Below are 19,931 nucleotides of genomic sequence, written 5' to 3'. Positions count from 1 at the left end.
GCCTCGTGTGTCCTGTGCACGGGAGCCGAGCCTCAGACACTAACTCCACGCTTCTCTCGCCCACTGCCTTCGGGCTCCGCTCAAACGCTGTTGCTCAGAGACGACTTTCCTGACCGTCGGATGTGAACTAGCAGTCGATTCCTGTCCCCACGCCCACCACTGTCTACCCTCATCAGGGTGCTAAGTTTTCCTTGTGGCCAGTATCACCATCTGACATACGACAGATCTAGGTCTTATCTGTTTACTGTCGCCTCCCCACCACTCATCTGGGTCGAGTTTGTTCACTGCTGTATCACTGGGCCAAGAACAGAGCCTGGACCTTAGAGCTGATCAATGAATTTCTGTGGAATGAAAATACTCATTAGTCCCTGACGTCAATGTATTAAGCATGGGAACCTGTCTGTGTGTTCTTTTATGTGGGCACGTGCCAACAGTTCTTTGAGTCTAACCTCCCCCAGGCAGTGGTTGAATCTACCTGTTTCAACAGTGGCTCAGCATGAAGCCACACACCGGAGGCTTTCAATGTGCACTCATGCTGATAATAGATTTCAACATGTGAATCACGAACAATACCAGGAAAGCAGAATACAGACACACATCCTGCCTATAACACTACGAGATCAGCTTTTCAATTAACTGTTAGGGAGAGCGTTCCTTAATTTATATTTTCCACATACACTAACAATAATCCACATTTCTTAACCCACTTACCCTGGCTGGCTGTCTATGTGCATTCTCTCTGCAGTGGTCTGGATTCATTTGACAGCCTGGGAGACTGAGGCTCAGAGAGGTAGAGAAACTTGCCCAAGATCACACAGCTAGAAAGCAGGAGAGAGCTGGGGCTCAAAGGCAGGCAGCCTGGCTCCAAAGCTGTGATGCTGGCTCAGGGGTGTACCATTTACTGACATCCAGAAACTAGTAAGGGCTCTTTTTCAAAAAACTGTGGAACAATTTATGACGAAGGGAAGAGAAGAACTGATTCAAAAGTAATCAGCTGAAAAGATGGATAACACCTTCTCTTGAACTCTATGAGGTAGAAAGAGCCAAGAATAAAACAGAAATTATGAAGCACTTTAAGTGTAGTAGACAGGAACAAGTCTGAATTTTTTTTTATAACCTATGAAATGCTATAAATCAGTCTGAATAAAATAAAAATCATGGGGGAGGGGGCAGTATGCATATTTTTATACACAGAAGTCAATTTCTATGTTCTAGTTAATGTCACTAAGGAAAGGTAATGCTATTGGGGAAAAAAACTAGTGTAAACGGTACACATTTACTGAAGCCATGTGGACATGATCACATACACGCTCCCTCCCCAAACACACACAAACTCCAAAGGACTGATGTCCATAAGCCTAAGCCCTATTCCATCAAGTCTAAGGGAGTATGACTCAGGCTACATTTTTCTGGCAACTGTTAATTTAAAATTCAGTGTTCTCTTCACTGCAGGAAGCAGGAGGGTTTCTCTGACTCCACAAGGCTGAGTTTAACGCATTTTGTAAACACTCTCGCAGGCTGGGGCTCTGCTTTTCCACGGAGCTTAGCACATGGTGTTAAACTGCCCTGTTTAAATACTGCCCGTCCAGGGGGTTGTGGAGTCCTTAAAGGTAGGAGGTATATGTTATTAATATTTGATTCTCCTCCTGTCAATAAACTCTTCTTTCCCCTAGAACTGGAAATTTCATTTCTTTAAAACCAAGAAGTGTTTTATTGGAGACAGGGTGATGGCAATTGGGAAGAATTTTGTTGGGAGTTAGCAAAATAAAATCAGTGCTGATTTCCTAGAGAAATTGTTCTTATCTTCAAACTGTACCCATTTACTGTATCGGATCTTCAAATGCTCTGGTTACGTATCTGATAGCTGAAGACAATTTTTCATATACACAGAGGCCTTCAGGCCGAAACCTAAAATAAATTAGTGGTGGCCCCCAGCCACTCACTCATCACAGGAATGTGACTGTAAGTCATTCTCACGTGTAACATCCTATAATAAAGTTTGAGCTTTGAAAAAGGCACACTATTTAAGTGAATAGTCTTATATTTTAAAAATAACATTTTAAAAATTATTTAAATTTTAAAAATTATTTAAATTTTTAAAATTTAATTTTATTAAATTAATGAAAATGTTTATTAAATTTAATTTACTAATTTATAATGAAATAAAGTATTCAAACAGTTTAAAATGTTAAAATATTCACTTCTTGTCAACTGAAAACATGTAAGTACTTTTTTTATCTCTAGACAACATACTGCTTTGAGCACCACCTTGTAGTGCCCCCATGCATACACATGTCCCTGTTTGGGTATGACTGTCCAGGGGTGAACGTGGGGTGCCCACCTCATGCCTATTCTGTGCATGAGAAGAAATGGGGGGAAACACAGGAGGGAGGAGCATAAATAACCCCAAATCATTACAACTCACGAAAGACTCTTAGTATTATCCTCAAATCAATGAGAGGCTCATAATATTCTTAACTGAGGAGGAGTTTCTGGAAAGAATGAAAAAAGGATTTTTGAAAAAATATTTAAAAGTCAGCAACACTGCGGCACCTCCTCACCTACAGCACCTACAGTACACACACACGAGCCGGTTTTCATGCCTAAAAACGACCTAGATTATCTAAAGCTCACTGCATTGTGACATTCCAGACAATTTAGGAGACAGCGTGGATGGCAGACGTGGTTCCAATATTACTGACATCCATCCACGGCAATCACATGTCTGCCCTTTAAATCAGGGGGACACCCCCCCCACATATCAGCTACTCATCAGCCCATGAAAATGAGCTGCAGTTGGTATGTTTGCTGCAACACCCAGACCCCTCCTAATGCTTTTTCCTTCCCCATCCTCTCTAATTTGCCCTCAACTGCTTTTCTTCAGATCTCGTCTCAGTCTGGCTCTGAACTCTTGTTTGCGTGATACCCTCCCATCCCAGTCTCTGGACACTTGCTGGTCCTCAAAGCATTCATAACTGAATGTCCTGGCCTGGGTCAGGGCCCCCAGGGGACTGAAGGCTTCTCAGTCCCTGGCGGTTGCTGAACTGGCCACGTCCATCCCTCTCCCCTCAGCTCCACCTCCCTACTTGGAGGGAACCAGGGAACCAGCTCAAATCCAAGTTCACTAGACCAGGAGCAAAAGTTAGGGAGCTGGCTTCCGTCTGCTGACTTATGGAAGCGCCTTCTCAACTCTGTACTTATAAGGTCTGGCATCATTTTGAACAAAACTGAATTTCTTGGCTTCATTATATGAAAACTGTACAAGGCACTGTAATAAGGAATGAGAAAGGCGTGATTTCTGACTCTCCACATATAGAAGATTTAATTCTGCCTTTTGCTCAATGGCCTATCCATTGTGCGGGCAAAGTCAATACCAATAATGAATTGTGGACTGAAGGGCTAAATCAATTCAATAAAACGCAAGAGAAAGACGAGAAGGCTGAGTAAATTTAGAAAGTCTGGAGCCTGCAAGATTAGTATTTGGACAACAGGTAATTACAGAAATCAATGCCTATATACGAGAACACGACAGACAGCCATCCGTCACAATGGGAGAGCCGTTACCAATGGCTTGGGCTTGGGCTAGGATGAGAGAAGAGGATAGGTCCATGCAAAATGCCTGTCGGAGGATACACGCTGGGGGGGGGGGTTATGTGTGCGCGCGCCTGTGCCTATGAACACGTGTGTGCGCTCCCTGTGTGCCTGCAGGAGAGAGGAAGGGAGCCTCCAGGCTCCCTCTGTATTTATTTAGGCCTTTCGCATTGCCCTGTTCCTTTGGCTAACTTTCACGAACTCTGATCCCATTCCCTCAACTGGATATCAGGCTGTGACCTACAGCGCCCTTTCCGTCCACGTCCGCCATCCTAGCCTCCCAGGGACTGGGGAAACGTTCTCATGAGGGCCTGCCAGTGTCTGGAGCAGAGGGACGACTTCCATCCGAGCCTCAGCTCTAAGGACCAGCTGTTGGGAGAATCTCCAAGCAGTGAGAGGTGATACAGGCAACCCTGGGGGCACCCACAGCAGAATTTAAAAATGACTCCACGTACACACACAGACATAAACATATATACATAGATAAAATAGTAGCATAAGTGTCTTAACTGTGTTCCTGATCAAATAAAAACATGAACAAATGAATATATCACCACTTAGCAGTGTGCGGACGTTAAGCCATCCGGTTCCTACAGAGACTACAGTGGACGGATCCGCATCTCGTTTTAAACATTAGAGAAGAGGCCTGAAGCACAATCAGCTTGTTCCAGGAGACACAGAGGGTGAACAGGGGAGTGGCACGGGAGGCACCCCTCCAACGACCCTGATGTGTGTGCTGGTCCCCCTTCCTCACACCACCTCTTGTCTGCCACAGGGGACACTCCAAATGTGACCACACGAGTCCATAGTCATGTGCCATGAAGAGGCTTCAAGGCCAGTCCCAGATCACGCCGACAGAGGCAGTTAGACCAGTGACTTTGAACCTGCCCCGGCCATGACGTCTGCACCACCTGACTACATGACGGCACTGTTTGATGTTTGGTTTCGGACAGCTTTTAAGCCTCACCCTCCATCTCTCCCCTCTGTCCACATCTGAGCAAGCGGACAGCAGAGCTCAGATGCCTCCTCCTTTGGCACCAGGAGGAGAGGAGGTTCAACCCACGCGAGTCCCTGTCTTCATAGAAGCGGACCCCGGTGCAGCACGTAACCACTGCAAAATGCCGAGTCGTCCTGTCCTGCGCTCTCTGCCACATGCAGTCCTGCGAGGGAGCCACCCTGCTCACTCCCAGAGCAGACTCAACCGCCTCTCCATCCACACCCTCCTGGGGCGTGGGGAGTGTCCTCAGTCTTGACATCAGGACCAAATTTTGGGCGGGAGTCCGTCCTGCTGTTGCCGGGGCACCGTAACACCTCCGAATGGACTTGAAGCCAGTAATGGAATGAAATGCTCTCATGGCCTTTAGAGAAACCCTCAAAGTCGTCATCTTCAAAAAGTGATGGCATGTGTTCCCTTAATCAGGAATCTGTCCTTCAGTATGAGTGGCTATTTTGTTTTCGACTAAAGGCAGAGAATGATTAAGATAACTGCCATTTGAGACAGGGGCCACGTAAATTTAATTTAATCTTAGATCATTTTAATAGTACTTTTTGACATTTTAAATTTATCTGAGATGGACAATTACTTCTTTGATCTCAGCCTTGGCACTACTGACATTTGAGACCAGATAATTCTTTGTTGTGGAGGCTGCCCTGCACATTCCAGAACATTCTTCAGTGTCCCTTGTAACTGAGCCCGACCCTATGGGGCCTTCCCAGGACAGACACTCCATGTTCTCCGTCTACCTCTTCTTTATAGAAAAACATATAAATTCGATCAATTTATAAATTTGATCAGAGAAATGAGAAGATGTAGAAAGAAAGGGAAACAGTCAAGCAAGACAAAATAATAATAATTTAACCATTAAATAAAAGTCAAGGGCCTTTAGTTCCTCTTCAAGGGCTGGAGATAATATTCTGAGTCATATCCTTTGAGCTGTTTTACAGACTCTGAAACCCCCACCGGGTGGAAGAAGTTAACTTCACGGTGACCAGACTGTAGCCATGACATAAGCTGCTCCATCTTGCACAATTCCGAGCCCTGGCCTCAAGGAAACGGGAACAACCCGACCCCAGAACTGAAGATGAACTGTACTTAAGACAATCAAGATGACACGTGACCAATAATTTCAAGATTCTTGTTGGAGCTGGCTGTGCTGTTCTGCAGGAGCCCCTCCTCTGCCTGTGCCCTGCTGAAACTCCCCTTTAAAGGCTCTTGGCCCCTGATGGGCAGTTGCGAGTTGGTTCTGGAACATGAGTCTGCCTTCTCCCCAGGCTGCCATCCTCCTGAATAAAGCAAACTTTCCTTTCCTACCAACACCTGCCTCTCGAGTATTGTTTTTTGAGTGGCGAGCAGCCAAATCTGAGATCGGTAACACCTTGACTGCTGCCAACCAGATGCTAATGGCACCACCACAACCTTCTCCAGTTCTGACAACCAAAGATGTCTCCAGATGTTGCCAACTGTCCCTTGGGAAGCAAAATCACGTCTGGTTGAGAATCAGTGCCCTGTGTTCATTCCACAAAGACTTTTCTGGTAAGAACAAGCATGGGTCAAGTCCTTTGTAGTTCCAGTGGAAGAGTGACAGAAAAAAAAAAAAAGATGAAAAGCTGCTAGGCCATATACATACCCCTGCAAGCAAGCAAAATCTATAATAAATTGCAATTATATCTTCAGATCTCTTCTTTCCACTCTTAAACTAATTTAGACTCATCCTCAAAATTGCTTACATGCTATGGAGATGACTCTTTATAGCTTATAAAATCTTTTTTAAAAATTTGATTACTCAGCTGCTCACATGCAAATGCTTGCCCCTTGTCTAAGGAAATCAGAGTTAGCTGTGCTGACCGCTGTGATTTTCCAGAAATATCACACACCACAACTTATGCACTTTAAACTGTTCCAAAAACACAGAGCATGTTAACCATTGTTTACATGATGGACACAGACAATAACCTCTTTAATGGAACACATCTATCTGTATTCTATCCATCGGTACCTTTGTAAATGGCTCAGAATGCTTGGTTACGACACAAAGCTGGTTTACTGCCTAAAGTTCCCATTTTACCAATGAGTTTTCCAGGAAGATGATACCATATACTGATGTAGTAATCTTACTGCAATCTGAGGAGACAACAAAAGATGCTTTGTTCTTCTTTAGGATTTAGTAGCAGAGAAGACTCCAGAGATGGAATTAGGAAGAAAAAGACAAATCACACCAAAAGTACAGCTGCTGATAATCTTGTCTCTGTTGATACTAACATACATCCTTGATCCTCTATTCTCTCAGTATTCAAATAATAATGAAAAAGAAGAATGTATGCATAAGCATGCCAAATAATTAGATGAGAAGTGCTCTGCTCCAGTCCTAAGTATGGATCTAAATTTTGATAATGTAACTTTAATTTTCACATTTCTTTCCCCTTTTGACATCACTCTATAGACACCTAAGCGATGATGAATCTGACACCAGTCATTTGGGAATCCAAGTGGTACTCACCTCGGCTTTAATTTTATTGTCTCCAAAGCAGAGGTGCTGTAAGTAGGCCGCCGCATTAGACTGGACCGAAGGAAACTGATGTTGCAACATCTGGATCACTTCTGGCAGTTCCGGGTCTCTCCATCCAAATTCTCTGAACAAAAGGAAGGAAGGCGGGAGAACATGAGAGAGAAATCCTGCAACACTCTTGATGTATGGTTAACTCATTTAGGAGTTCTTGAGAATGTAAGTGGGAATGTTTCACAAGTGATTACTGTGGTTTTTCTACACGTGTACCTACTTAAAAAAGGATTTGAAAAGATTCCCTTGAGTAAATGGTTTGTAAATATACGTATGTGTATACATACGAATATAGGTATGTCCACAGATACATACATAATCTTAAATATATCAACTGATGTTACATATTTATGAAGATTGTGAAAAAAACAACTTAAATTGGCACATGCTTTTATTAATACAGACATTTTTCATGGGGCTTCAGTGGATTATTTATAAGTTCACATTTATTTTCCAATATATTATTTCTACAGTCTTATTCAGGTATAGCATTTAGTTAAATTATCAGACAAGAGAAAATTTAGCGTGATGGGTCCAATCTAAAATGTCATGAAAGCAGTTAATGCCATCTTTATTATTTTTATGACTATGATTATTATTGTCATAGTCTCTTCTTTAAAAATAGGTTCCCCAAATGACTCTCTGGGGATGAAAGCAGAGTAACAAGAAGGCTTTATAAAAGAAAATTATACATTTAAAGAGTTAGGTTTATTTAAACAGTGTTAATAAATTTTATGCATTGTACATTCTTCTCTTGTACCCTCCTGTTTACATCCGAGCTACTCCACGAAGCTGGTTGTTTATTTAACTTTAAGAAACATGCCGTAGGATACTTAAATCCACTCTAAAGTACCAAGTCAATTGTACCATTATGCAAATGAGCATTCTTCTATGAAATCAATCAGCTCAACTGGTCAGAGCACGGAGCTAACAGGGTCGGATGTATGGACTCCATTCCTGTAGCAGGGAGCCAATTTTTAACAAAGAAGTAAAAAAGCAACCTCTGAGACCACAGATAAAAACCTGACCCCGTGAGTCACATAAGGGTGCTATTTATCCGAAGGACAGGGTGGAAGAGAAACGAGACAGCTTAGCAACAACCACTCCACTCCAGCAAAAACAACTCAGAAGCATATATCCTATTGATGCCAGGTCAGTGCTGTCATCTGAGAAGAGGAGCCATGAAAAATGGGACAGAGATGGAGCAGACAAAGGTTAAAAGTTTCCCCGTAGATTCTAACCTGTTCTCTTTATCTCTTCTTTATCACAACTGGTAGAGGTTGTCAAGCAAACCTTCAAGCATGCTGGTGCTTCCTTACAGCCACTGAAGGCAATATGGAATAGGATTCCTTCTGCACTGGCTTAGTTTTTATTGGAAAGATAATGCATTCGCTTGAATGTATGTTAAGTATCTAATAAGTTTACATAAAATCTTAGGCAGGCACACATTTTCAGAAGGGCATATGGTACAGTAACACATTTGCTACAAAACATACTTAAGTGATTGCTGATAATGGACAAACTATTGAATATTCTTTGGCTAAATGATCATAGTAGAAAACAATTCTGGATGAAAACACAGGGAGCCCGTTTTTCTCTTTAATTTCATTTCCTTTCATTGCATGATTGTAAACCGCCTCAATGTGCAACATTCAGATATCACAGTCCTTTTTCTTATAACAGCAGCCTCCTAAAATTATATTCTTTGTTCAAGTTAAATCAAAATCTATAGAATACCTATAAATTAAAATCAGAAGTGTCACCTAAAGACAGTGGATGGCTGAGATGAATACAGGTAAGCCCATGCTACGGGAAGGTGATTAGTAAAGAATTCATTTAGCTTATTTTATTAACCAGATGGTAATTGTTCTATTAGGCTTATACAGCACATATCAAGCTGGACGAAGAAGAGAAGATGAGAAAGAACCATCTACAATTTTCTACAGAAGCCCAGCTCATAACTCTCATTTCTTACTGGGCTTCACTTTAGAAATGTTAATGGAACTGGAGAATATGCAAATGTAACCTTTTCTCCATTAAAATTTGTCACACAGACCAACAATATTGTGACTAAATCCTCACTCTCTTAAGGACTATCTGAGTTGTTAAAATTACAAGGCGCTTAGCACGGAGCTAAATAGCGAACAGTTTGAAATTTGTTACTATGTTATGCTGGCACTGAAAAGCAGAGAGCGGATGTACCATCACAACATTTTCATCAAGTTTACTCCAGCACTGAGAAGAGCCCCAGGACAACCAGGGGCTTCAGGAATTCAAACTGTGATTTTTCAGCAAAGCTTCGTGTGAGGGGGACAGAGCTCACTTTGACTGCAAACTCAATAAACCCCATTCGCGGCTGTATGGACAGCTCAGTCATTTATCGTCTTCTGAACTCTAACTAGAAGTTTTAAAGACCATATTGGCTTGAACTTTTCCATCCAGAGCCATAAGGTGAGCTGTTTTGGTTTCTATCTGGTCTCGTTGAGATGACAGGGTTAGAGGGTGACAGGCACTGATCACAAGAACAAGTTAGATGGAATTTTTTTTTTTATTTTACAAAATGGAGATATTTTTATTCTTGTTGACCAATAAAAACTTATCCGATGATAAACACATGAAAGTAGTAATGTCTTAATTCTCATCCCTGAATAGTCTGTCGCCAAAACAAAAAGCTGCCCTATAGGGTTAATCGTGTTTAAAAAACATATCTTTGCTTTTATATAAACAGTAGCACTGGAATGATGACCACCTAGAAGCAAGCTTGCATGTTACGGTTTTCAGAAAGAAATGGCTCTCTCCAAGCTTCACGTTTGAGAAAGGTAATGTAATGGAGCATTAACTCACTCAGCCACCGTTTCTTGACCTGTCTCAGAATGGAACAGCTGCACGGCTCCCTGTGGGCACACTCAGTTCAAGGGCAACTGGACACTGGGACCACCCAGTTCTTCCCTATTATCAGTGATCTGCTTCTTATCTAAAATCTGTGTGTATATATATGTAAATCTATATTTTTAAACTGAAGTATAGTCGGTTACAATGTGTCAGTTTCTGGTGTACAGCGCATTGTCCCAGTCATGCATATACATATATACACATATACACACACATATACATATATACACATATTAACTTTCATATTCTTTTCCATTAAAGGTTATTACAAGCTATTGAATATAGTTCCCTGTGCTGTACAGAAGAAATCTGGTTTTTATCTATTTTTATATGTAGTGGTTAACATTTGCAAATCTCAGACTCCCAAATTTATCCCTTCTCACCCCTACTCCCCTAGTAACCATACAATTGTTTACTAAGTCTGAGAGTCTGTTTCTGTTTTGTAGATGAGTTCATTAGTGTCCTTTTTTTTCTTTTTTCCCCCCACATTTGAGTGATATCATATGATATAAAATCTGTATGAGTAATTACACCCTCTCTTTGCATGAAATATTGAAGCAACTCACACAGACACATCATGTAGGATGATATGATGGAGCAGAAATGAAAAACCCAGCACAGAAAAGGAGAATTCAAATGTTATGAGCGCAAGGTCAACATAATTACTTCATTTGTTTCCAATGTGACGTTTTCTCTACAAACAGCCCGCTATCGGAGAGGAATTACTAGAGGAGAAGGAGCCGCTCCTGACAAGTGAAAGGACCGAGTCCCCCCACTTCGTGCACGGGGACAACAGGAGGGAAGAATCTGACTCTCTCCATCTGTCTCAGTATTTGCGGCTGGTCTCTGGTTAGGTTATGGTGGTGGACTAAATAACGCCCCGAAGATGTCCAGGTCCTCATCCATGAATGTTACCTTATGTGGCAAAACGAACTTCACAGAGAACAAAAGGTAACAGACCACTGATGTAAGATGCTGTGCTGCTGCTTCTGAGGACGGAGGAGCGGCTGTGAGCCAAGGAAGGCAGGCCTGCAGCAGCAGAAGCTGGAAAGGGCAAGAAAAGGGCTTTCCCCCAGAACCTCTAGAAGCAGCATGGTCCTACTGAAACGGAGCAGGACCCTGTGGGGCCTTCCCAGGACAGACATGCCCCCTCGTGTCCTCTGCCTGCCTCTTGTCAGTGGAAAACCCGTAGTCAAAGAATAAGTTTAATCCGAGAAATAAGAAAGTACAGAAACAAAGAGAAGTAGTCAAGCAAAATAATAATAGTTTTTTCTTTAAACAAAGTCGAGGACCTTTAGTTCCTCCTCAAGGGCTAGTTACAATATTCTGAGCCATGTCCTTTGAGCTGTTTTGTAGACACTGCAACCCCCACCAGGTGGAAGAAGTTAAACAACATGAGGACCAGACCAAGGCCATGACAAAAGCTGCCACAAGTCAGAGAACTGGCCTCAAGGATCTAGGAAGAAACTGACCCTGGAGCTGAAGAAGAACTGTACTTAGAACAGTAAGATGACACATGATCAATCCCAAGACGACCGTCAGGGCCGACTGTGCTGTGCTGCACGTAGCCCCCTCCCTCCACGTACACGACCCTGAAACTCCCTGTCAAAAGCTCTTGCTCACTGACTGTCAGTGGGGCCCTGGCCTCTGGGCACAAGTCCACCCCCTGGACCCCACATTAAAGTAATCTTTCCTTTCTACCAACACATGCCTCTCCTTGTACTGGCTTTCGAGCGGCAAGCAGCCAGACTCAAGTTTCAGTGACACCACTGACACCTTGATTATGGCCCAGGACACCTGACTTCAGACTTCTGGCCTTCAGAACTGTAACAGAATAAACATGTACTGTTTAAGTCATCAACTTTGTGTGAATTTGTCCATCAGCCACAGGAAATGAATGCAGGTGTCCATCTGACCTCAGGATACGGTCCTTTTAAGCCCAGAAGAGACCACCCCATTGGGGTGATTTTAAGGACATTCTGTATCCTTAGAGGAGCTGTTTGGAGCATCTTAAGAGGCACCACCTCCAATTCACGTCTCTGGGAGCCCTCCCTGACTTCTGATTATCGGGTGGATGCCTCTGCTAATTTATTCTGACTTCCCAGTCACCTCCCGTTTATCTGTTTGGAACTGCAGCTTCTCTACAGCTTCAGCGGAGCCAGCGGCCATCACTTCTCGCCATGTTCCCGCCAGCTGCCTGGCCGCCAGCTTCGCCGTAGGATTCAGCCATGAGCTACTCACTCCGCCAGTCAATGTTCACCGAGTGGCCACTGCGTGTCAAGCCACTGGAGATGCAGTGTTGAACCCAGCGACAGTCCCTGTCCTTGGGGAACCATCCAGTGATGACTGGCAATTAAATTTTTTGAACATTTTTTTAATTGAGTTATAGTCATTTTACAATGTGTCAATTTCCACTGTAGAGCACAATTTTTCAGTTATACATGAACATGCATATATTCATTGTCACGTTTTGTTTCGCTGTGAGCTACCACAAGATCTTGCACACACTTCCCTGTGCTACACAGTATAATCTTCTTTATCTATTCTACATAACTGGCAATTAATTATTGAAAGAGCAAAATATATTATTTGCCAGAGAGAGGTAAGTGTGTATAGGGTTGAACAGTGCCCCCACAAATTAAACTTGAGAATATAACCTTACATGAAATAGGTTCCTTGCAGATGTAATGAATGATCAAGATGGGATCTCACTGGATTGGGATGGGACCTACATCTGATGACAGTGTTCTTATAAGAGACACAGAAGGACACACAGAGACAGAGAGAGAAAGGTGATGTAAAGGTGGAGGCAGAGATTGGAGTGAAGTGGCCACAAGCCAAGGGATGCCCAGGATTGCCTGCAACTGTGGGAGGAGGAGGAGGAAGGTGTGGCACGGTTTCTCCTTCAGAGTCCCTAGAAGGGACTGACCCTGCCAACACCGTGGCTTGGGACTTTGGATCTCCTGAACCCTTAGAGTATTTCTATTGTTTTAAGCCACCCAGTTGGTGGTACTCTGTAAAGGGAGCCACAGAAAAGTGATACAAATGTGGTGGGAAAAATAAAGCAGAGCAGACGTGGGCAACACGTGTGTATGCATGTGTGCGGTGTGGGTGGCGTATGTGTGCGTGTGTGCATTGTGGGTGGGGTTTGTTCTTGCAAAGACAGTGGCTGTGGATGACCTCCCTGAGAAGATGACCTGGGCAGAGACCTACAGGTGGTGCCGGGTGGAAGGAGTGCCCCAGGAAGGGAGAAGACGGACAGGACTCCGAGGCAGGAGTGTGCCTGGAGGGTCAGAACAGAGGGGAGAGGGCCAGCGAAGGAGTGAGCCCTGGGGAGTTGCCGAGAGAGGCAACAGGCCCAGATCACATGGCCTTTGTCAGCCTTGGCAGGCCACTGGCTTCTGCTCTGATAGATACAGGAGCCATCTGAGTGTCGTGATCTGGTTCACGTTTCTAAAGGACCACTTTGTCAGTGGTTACATGGATGCACCCATCTGTCAACACTCAAAGTGCAGGCTAAAACGGTGCACTCACTGTATAATAATTATATCTCGGTGAAGCCAGGTTTACCCAGGGCAGCCCTCTGGCTGCAGTGTTGAGAACAGACTCTAGGGGGCAGAATGGAGGCAGAGGATGGATCGGGTGGCTCCTGCAGGGATCCTGGAGAGGGGGATGGTGGCTCGGCAGAAGGTACGGAGAAGTGGCGGGAGTCTGGGTGCTTTGCGAAGGCAGAGCCTTAGCGGTTCCCGATGGGCTGCGTGTGGAGTGTGTGAGGGAAACAGACGCCCAGGGAACCCCTCCCGCAAGCCCCCCGGACTCCCACTTGCTGCTCCCCGTTAACTGGCGACGCCCGACTCCACCTCTCAGGCCCAGCCCGCGGCCAGTGGGGTGGACGGGTCAGGCTAGGACCCCTTTTGGGGACTGGCATCTATTGTTTCAGACTAAGAAGGGGCAGTTTCAACTAGCAAGTTTTCTACTGGCTGCTTAAGTGGAGAGAGACAAACAGTAAAATAATGAGAAAATGATTTCGGAACTCTTGTGGGTTAGGGTGCCTTAAATAAATCTTAGCAGGGCGATGGGCTTTTTCTCAGAAATCAATTTATTAGGAGTTGAGAGCTGAAAATAATGTAAAATGATCAACCAAAATTTATGCTATTATTTATTTTTCATCACATGCATTTTAAGTAGCAGTGATTTTCTGCTTTTGTTGAAGCCTTGTAAAAGTCCATTCGATTACCAAGAATACCATCCATTTTACTGCAATACCTATTCAGTAACAATTAAGTTTAAAATACTATTTATTTATTCATGAATGTAACTAGACTTTTTCAATAAAAATATGCTCCCCAAGGAAAAATTAATTTCATACATAGAAGCATTTAGTTGCCTTGGAAATTCTAATAGGATGTGCTTAGTGATGACAGCATGGGAAAAAATGACAAATTAGTATCTATAAACCTAACCTTGTGGCCCATAATGACTTTATGGAAAATGTTTATATTGTATGACTGTATACCCATTTTCAAATTAACAATCCATGATGCTTGGAAAAATCATCTGGACCTCTGAAACTTCAGTGGCAACAAGAGGAAAGGGATGTGATGACCGAGATCTGGGGTAGGAGCACATGATTCAAGTGTGTTTAAGCAAGTTTTACCTTGTCAGTGTCAGAAGACAATCACGATTTTGCCTCAGGATTAGATCAGAATTTGAGGAAAAAGCCACAAAGGCCTTGACCATCTTCAAAAGGTTTTATTATACTATGTACATGTGTGTGTGTACCAAAGGTAGCTTAATACTAAATAATATTAAATAATGGACTAGAAATATACTGTATATAAATCATAAATGAAGCACACATAAATTAGGTAACCGTATCATCTGACAATTCTCTGTAAAAAAAGTTAAAATAGTGCTTTTAATGATTCTGCTCATGAAAACGTCTGGACTTCTGACAGAAGTTATAATTATATTGAGAGATGTGTTCTAAATGCAAGCACACCATCTCTTAAGATTCCACGGGAGGTTCCATGTTTCTGAAAGTAAGAACCTATCCCATGGCACCTGCCGTGGTGCCTTTACAATGCAAGCTGTGAGCACATGTTGTGAGCTGACTGCTAACCAGAGTCCAGTCTTGGACACAGCAATGACTTTGCCACATTGATTTTAGTCCTGCAAATATCTGAAGCATGCTTCAAACATACAATTTTACCTCTGTCACCTTATTTTAGTTCTTCAAAGGAGGACAGCTCAGTTTATTGCAGATAACATTGAACAGAGATACTTCCTTTAAATAAAACTTTAATAGGATTCTAACAAGATTTGGTCTAGAAGAGGTACGAAGTGAGAAAGTTGTTCCAAGATATGCTTTAAAATCAGGTAACAAATTATTTGAAAATGGCATCTATGCCTTGTCTCCTTCTAGAAGTATTTGATAGGGCTTTGAACAAATCAGGAAAAGTTCTAGGTCCTGGGGATATGAATATTGAGTCCTGACTACACATCACTTAGAGTTCAGTAGGGAAGACAGACTACGAATAAGTAATGATCATACACTGAGTAAGAGACATTATTCATCAATGCAAAATCTGCAGTTAAAGCCCTTCCAGGTGCCCTCTTTTCTTCTGGATGGTGCTGGATTCAAATCAATCTAAACAACGGCAGGAATAGTCATTTCCAACATTAATAAATCATTATACCACCATGAAAACTCATAATAATGGCTTATAATTTTCAGAGCTTCTACATATGCATTCTATTTGAATTTCCTTCCATTTCAGAATGGGAAGGGGCCTTAGCCAGCATTTAGTGTGCTCATGGTGGACAGTGGGAAATTCAGGTCAGACAGTTCAGTGACTGGACCCAAGTCACAAGTAAGTCCAGGCGTAGAACCTGGTGGCCAGCTGTCAAGGCTTGAAGCTTACTCACAGCCAAGATAACCCATCCATCAGTCTGCTCTGCAGTGCACTCAGCCTCCAGTTCCAGACACAGGTTTCTGCCTCTGGACTGTAGTGGTCAATAACATGGGAGCAGAATTATCTAGTAGAAAAAGCATACTTCCTTCTAAGAAGGAAGAGAACACTCATGCTCATGGCTCTGTGGATAACTTCCTGATGCACCTGGGCTCATGTGGTAAAAGGTGGTGGTATTCAGGAAGAGTAAACTTCAAAAAGCAAGTTGTTAGCAGGCTGATGCCACCCAGCCGAGACCACCAGGAGCACACACACCTGTGGCTGAACAAGACTGAGCGTATTGTTCCCAAGAAAGAGCCTACACCACGAGACTGCGGGGCACTTACAGGGTTTGGGCTTGGTGCCTTGGGCAGATTCAAGGGAGCAGAACTTTGCCCTGGATTGGCTGCTGCCAGGATGAGGGGGAAGTTCTGTGACTGAGTATCTTAAAGATTCTCATCCAGAAGGAGGAAAGAGCAGAGCAAGGCTCAAGCCATGACCGGTGAAGAAACAGCAGTCATTCAAATTAGGATAGAGGGCTGTTTTCATCAGTTTCAACATGGCACTCCTCATGTTTCATCTGTGTTCAGACAGGACTATGGGGGTATCCTTGATTTTGTCTTGAACCATCACTGTCAGAGTGGCCTCGTGTGATGCTGATATTCTGTGAAATTGTTTATACACAGAAGAACACCAAGACTTCTCTGTGGATGCCTGGCCAGCTCTTCCTTTTCTTGGCCACAAGGCATGGGCTCCCCAGATCCAAGGGGGTCACAGAAAGGGAAGGGAAGGTGTCAGTGACAAACGTTCCCTTTGACACTGGCTGGCTCTGCAGAGGTGTCATTCTGGGGGTTAAAATGGTGTTCTTAAGCCCTGTCAACATGATACCAAAACTATAAGTGAAAAGACAAGGGAAGAAAAGAGGAAAAATCAGTTGCTCCGTCTCCATGAAGCTACACTCCAACTCTTTTTTCGTATCGTTGACTGGTTATTTTGAAATCTTACAGACAGCAAGTCTGACACCTGACTGTAATTGCTGATGAGTGACTTCAGGTAACATGTCTCTTAGCATTTTGCAGTAGTTGGTGTTGTTACCTCAAATGCATTAGAAACGGGAGGAAAGCTTTTGGGTGTTGTCGTTTATCTGCTACGATATGGGAAAAAAGCCCTCCAAACCACCATTTATTTAGGTCTGTGGTTACCAGCGCCAATGTCAAAAACACACCTATCTGGGCCTATTGTTTCACTTTTCCCTTAAAGGAGTTCTAAAGAGGCTGTGGATATTCTGGGCAAATCCTAATATGAGGGAAAAAAAGGACTATAGTATCCAAGGGGCCGTTCACAATTATTTCTCATAACTAGACATGAGGTACAAAGGAATTCCATCCAGAGATATTTTCTTTGATCATATTTCCCAATATTTTTGCTACAAAACTGTTAATTTACCTCCATTTCTGGATGTTCCTAAATATAAAATATAGAGGATATACCCACCTTTCACTTTGAATAAAATAACCAGCACTGGTTATTTACTAGTAGTTCCTGTGGATGATGGGTGAAAGGGGTAGGGACTAGCCAGCTGTACACCATTATCCTGGAAGCTTCTGTATATGTGTAACCAAATTCATTAAGCCTTCTTTTTTAAACTGCCATAGTGAAAAAAAAAAAAGAAGGTATCTCTTTCAAGATACAAGTGTTCCATTACCTTTAATTCCTTTAGCTTCTACACATTGATGGATCTTAGACCAGGCTTTATTACCTCTGCGTCCACCTAACTCTCAGTGGAATTTATGATTAATTTGAAAATTAATTGAAAAGTTTGCAGTGAGTTTAAAGATACCGTCTCATCGCTGCTATAGACTTTATAATTTAAAACGAGGTAGATATGTGGATAGGAATGATGGACTAGTTTTGAATACAGGAAAAATGAGTAAGTGGCAGATGGAGTTTTCTTTATGCAACTAATAAAGACATATGATATTTCTTTTATGTTTTTCATTCATTAACTATTATGTTTTCTTAATTAACTATTTCTTTATTTACTAGAAAAGCATTATTTTAAATTCAGCAGTGAACTAAAGTCACAAGGAAATAAATAATTTGGATCTTGAAAAAAATAATTTCATATTTAATTGTATCAACTTATTTTTTTAAAACGAGTATTTTTTTCTTTGTGAGAAGTGACTGAACACAATAAATGGGCAGAGCTTGACTTTATGTAATTTCAGAGGTTCAGACTTCCTGGGTCACAGGGCCCTTTGTGTCTGTAAGCTTTTCACATGGTGCCCCTGGGCCAAAAGATGCCTAACTGTTCCATTTGTTAAGGAGTCAGGTCCAAACAACTTAAGAGTTGTCTCTGTCCTGACAAGCTAGCTTCTTCTGCACCACATACAACTTCTCAAACCTTGGCATCAGATGTTGCCCTCTCCAGTTCCTCTCATGCCAATGTTCACATGGAACTTGTTTTTGAGAGAAACCTCTGAAAATCCAGGTCTGCCAAGTTATGACATCATCTGGTGTGGCACAACTGAATTTTGAAATTGAACTATCTCAAGCTCACACTTTACTTGGTGCCCAACAGACATTGTGTTTCCCTCAAAAACTTAAATTTCCCTCAAATTACCCAGGACATTTTTCACAAAACTAGAACAAATAATTATAAAATTTATATTGAATGATAAAAGCCCCAGAATTGCTAAAGCAATCTTGAGGAAAAAGAAGGAAGCTGGAGGCATAATCCTCCCAGACTTCAGACACCACCACAAAGTCACAGTAATCAAAACAGTGTGGTATTGGCCCCAGAAACAGACATATAAATCAATGGAACAGAACAGAGAGCCCAGAAATAAATCCACTCACCTACAGTCAATTAATCTTCGACAAAGGAGGCAAAAATATACAATGGAGAAAAGACAGTCTCTTCACCAAGTCATGCTGGAAAGCTAGACAGCCACATGTATATCAATGAAGTTAGAACACTCTCTCACACCATACACAAAAATAAACTCCAAATGGCTTAAAGACTAAAATATAAGACATGACACCATAAAACTCTTTGAAGAGAACATAGGCAAACCAGTCTCTGACATAAACTGTAATAATGTTTTCTTAGGTGGGTCTCCCAAGGCAAAAGAAATAAAAGCAAAAATAAACAAATGGGACCTAATCAAACCTAAAAGCTTTTGCACAGCAAAGGAAACCACAAACAAAAAGAAAAGACAACCTACAGACCAGGAGAAAATATTTGCACACGATGTGATCGACAAGGACTTAATTTCCAAAATACACCAACAGCGCATACAACTCAATAGCAAAAAGTAAAAAAACCAAAACAAAAAAAACAGTCCAATCAAAAAATGGGCAGAAGACCTAAACAGTCATTTCTGCAAAGAAGACATACAGATGGTCAACAGGCATATGAAAAGATGCTCAACATTGCTAATTATTAGAGAAATGCAAATCAAAGCTACAATGAGGTATCATCGTCTCACAACAGTCAGAATGACCATCATCAAAAGTCTACAAATAATACATGCTGGAGAGGCTGTGGAGAAAAGGGAACCCTCCTACACTGTTGGTGGGAATGTAAACTGGTACAGCCACTATGGAGGACAGTATGGAGGTTCTTTAAAAAACTAAAAATAGAGTTACCGTATGATCCAGCAATCCCACTCCTGGGATTTTCATAGTTTCATCCAGAAAAGATGAAAACTCTAATTTGAAAAGATACATGCACCTCAATGTTCATAACAGCATTATTTCCATTGTGTATATATACATGTATATATATGTATACACACACACACACACACACACACACACACACACAATAGAATTTTACTCAGTCATAAAAAAGAATGAAATAATGCCATTTGTAGCAACTTGGATGGACTTGGAGATGATCATACTAAGTGAAGTAAGTCAGACAAAGACAACTATC

General features: G+C 42.2%; 1 protein-coding gene across 3 annotated transcripts in view; it reads right to left on the bottom strand.

Annotated features, from left to right (window-relative positions):
- CTNND2 (catenin delta 2) overlaps nucleotides 1-19,931 on the bottom strand; it is an 875,933-nt gene that overhangs the window by 238,049 nt on the left and 617,953 nt on the right. For all 3 annotated transcript variants that reach the window (XM_015251739.3, XM_072958848.1, XM_015251743.3), the window contains one exon: nucleotides 7,089-7,221. In XM_015251739.3, the coding sequence (XP_015107225.2) occupies nucleotides 7,089-7,221 (133 nt within the window). The remainder of the gene's footprint in view (nucleotides 1-7,088; nucleotides 7,222-19,931) is intronic.

This window comes from Vicugna pacos, chromosome 3 (assembly GCF_048564905.1).
Source record: "Vicugna pacos chromosome 3, VicPac4, whole genome shotgun sequence".
In the NCBI taxonomy this organism is placed as follows: domain Eukaryota; kingdom Metazoa; phylum Chordata; class Mammalia; order Artiodactyla; family Camelidae; genus Vicugna; species Vicugna pacos.
Note: the sequence above shows the minus strand (reverse complement) of the source record. Positions and strands in the feature narration are given on the sequence as shown.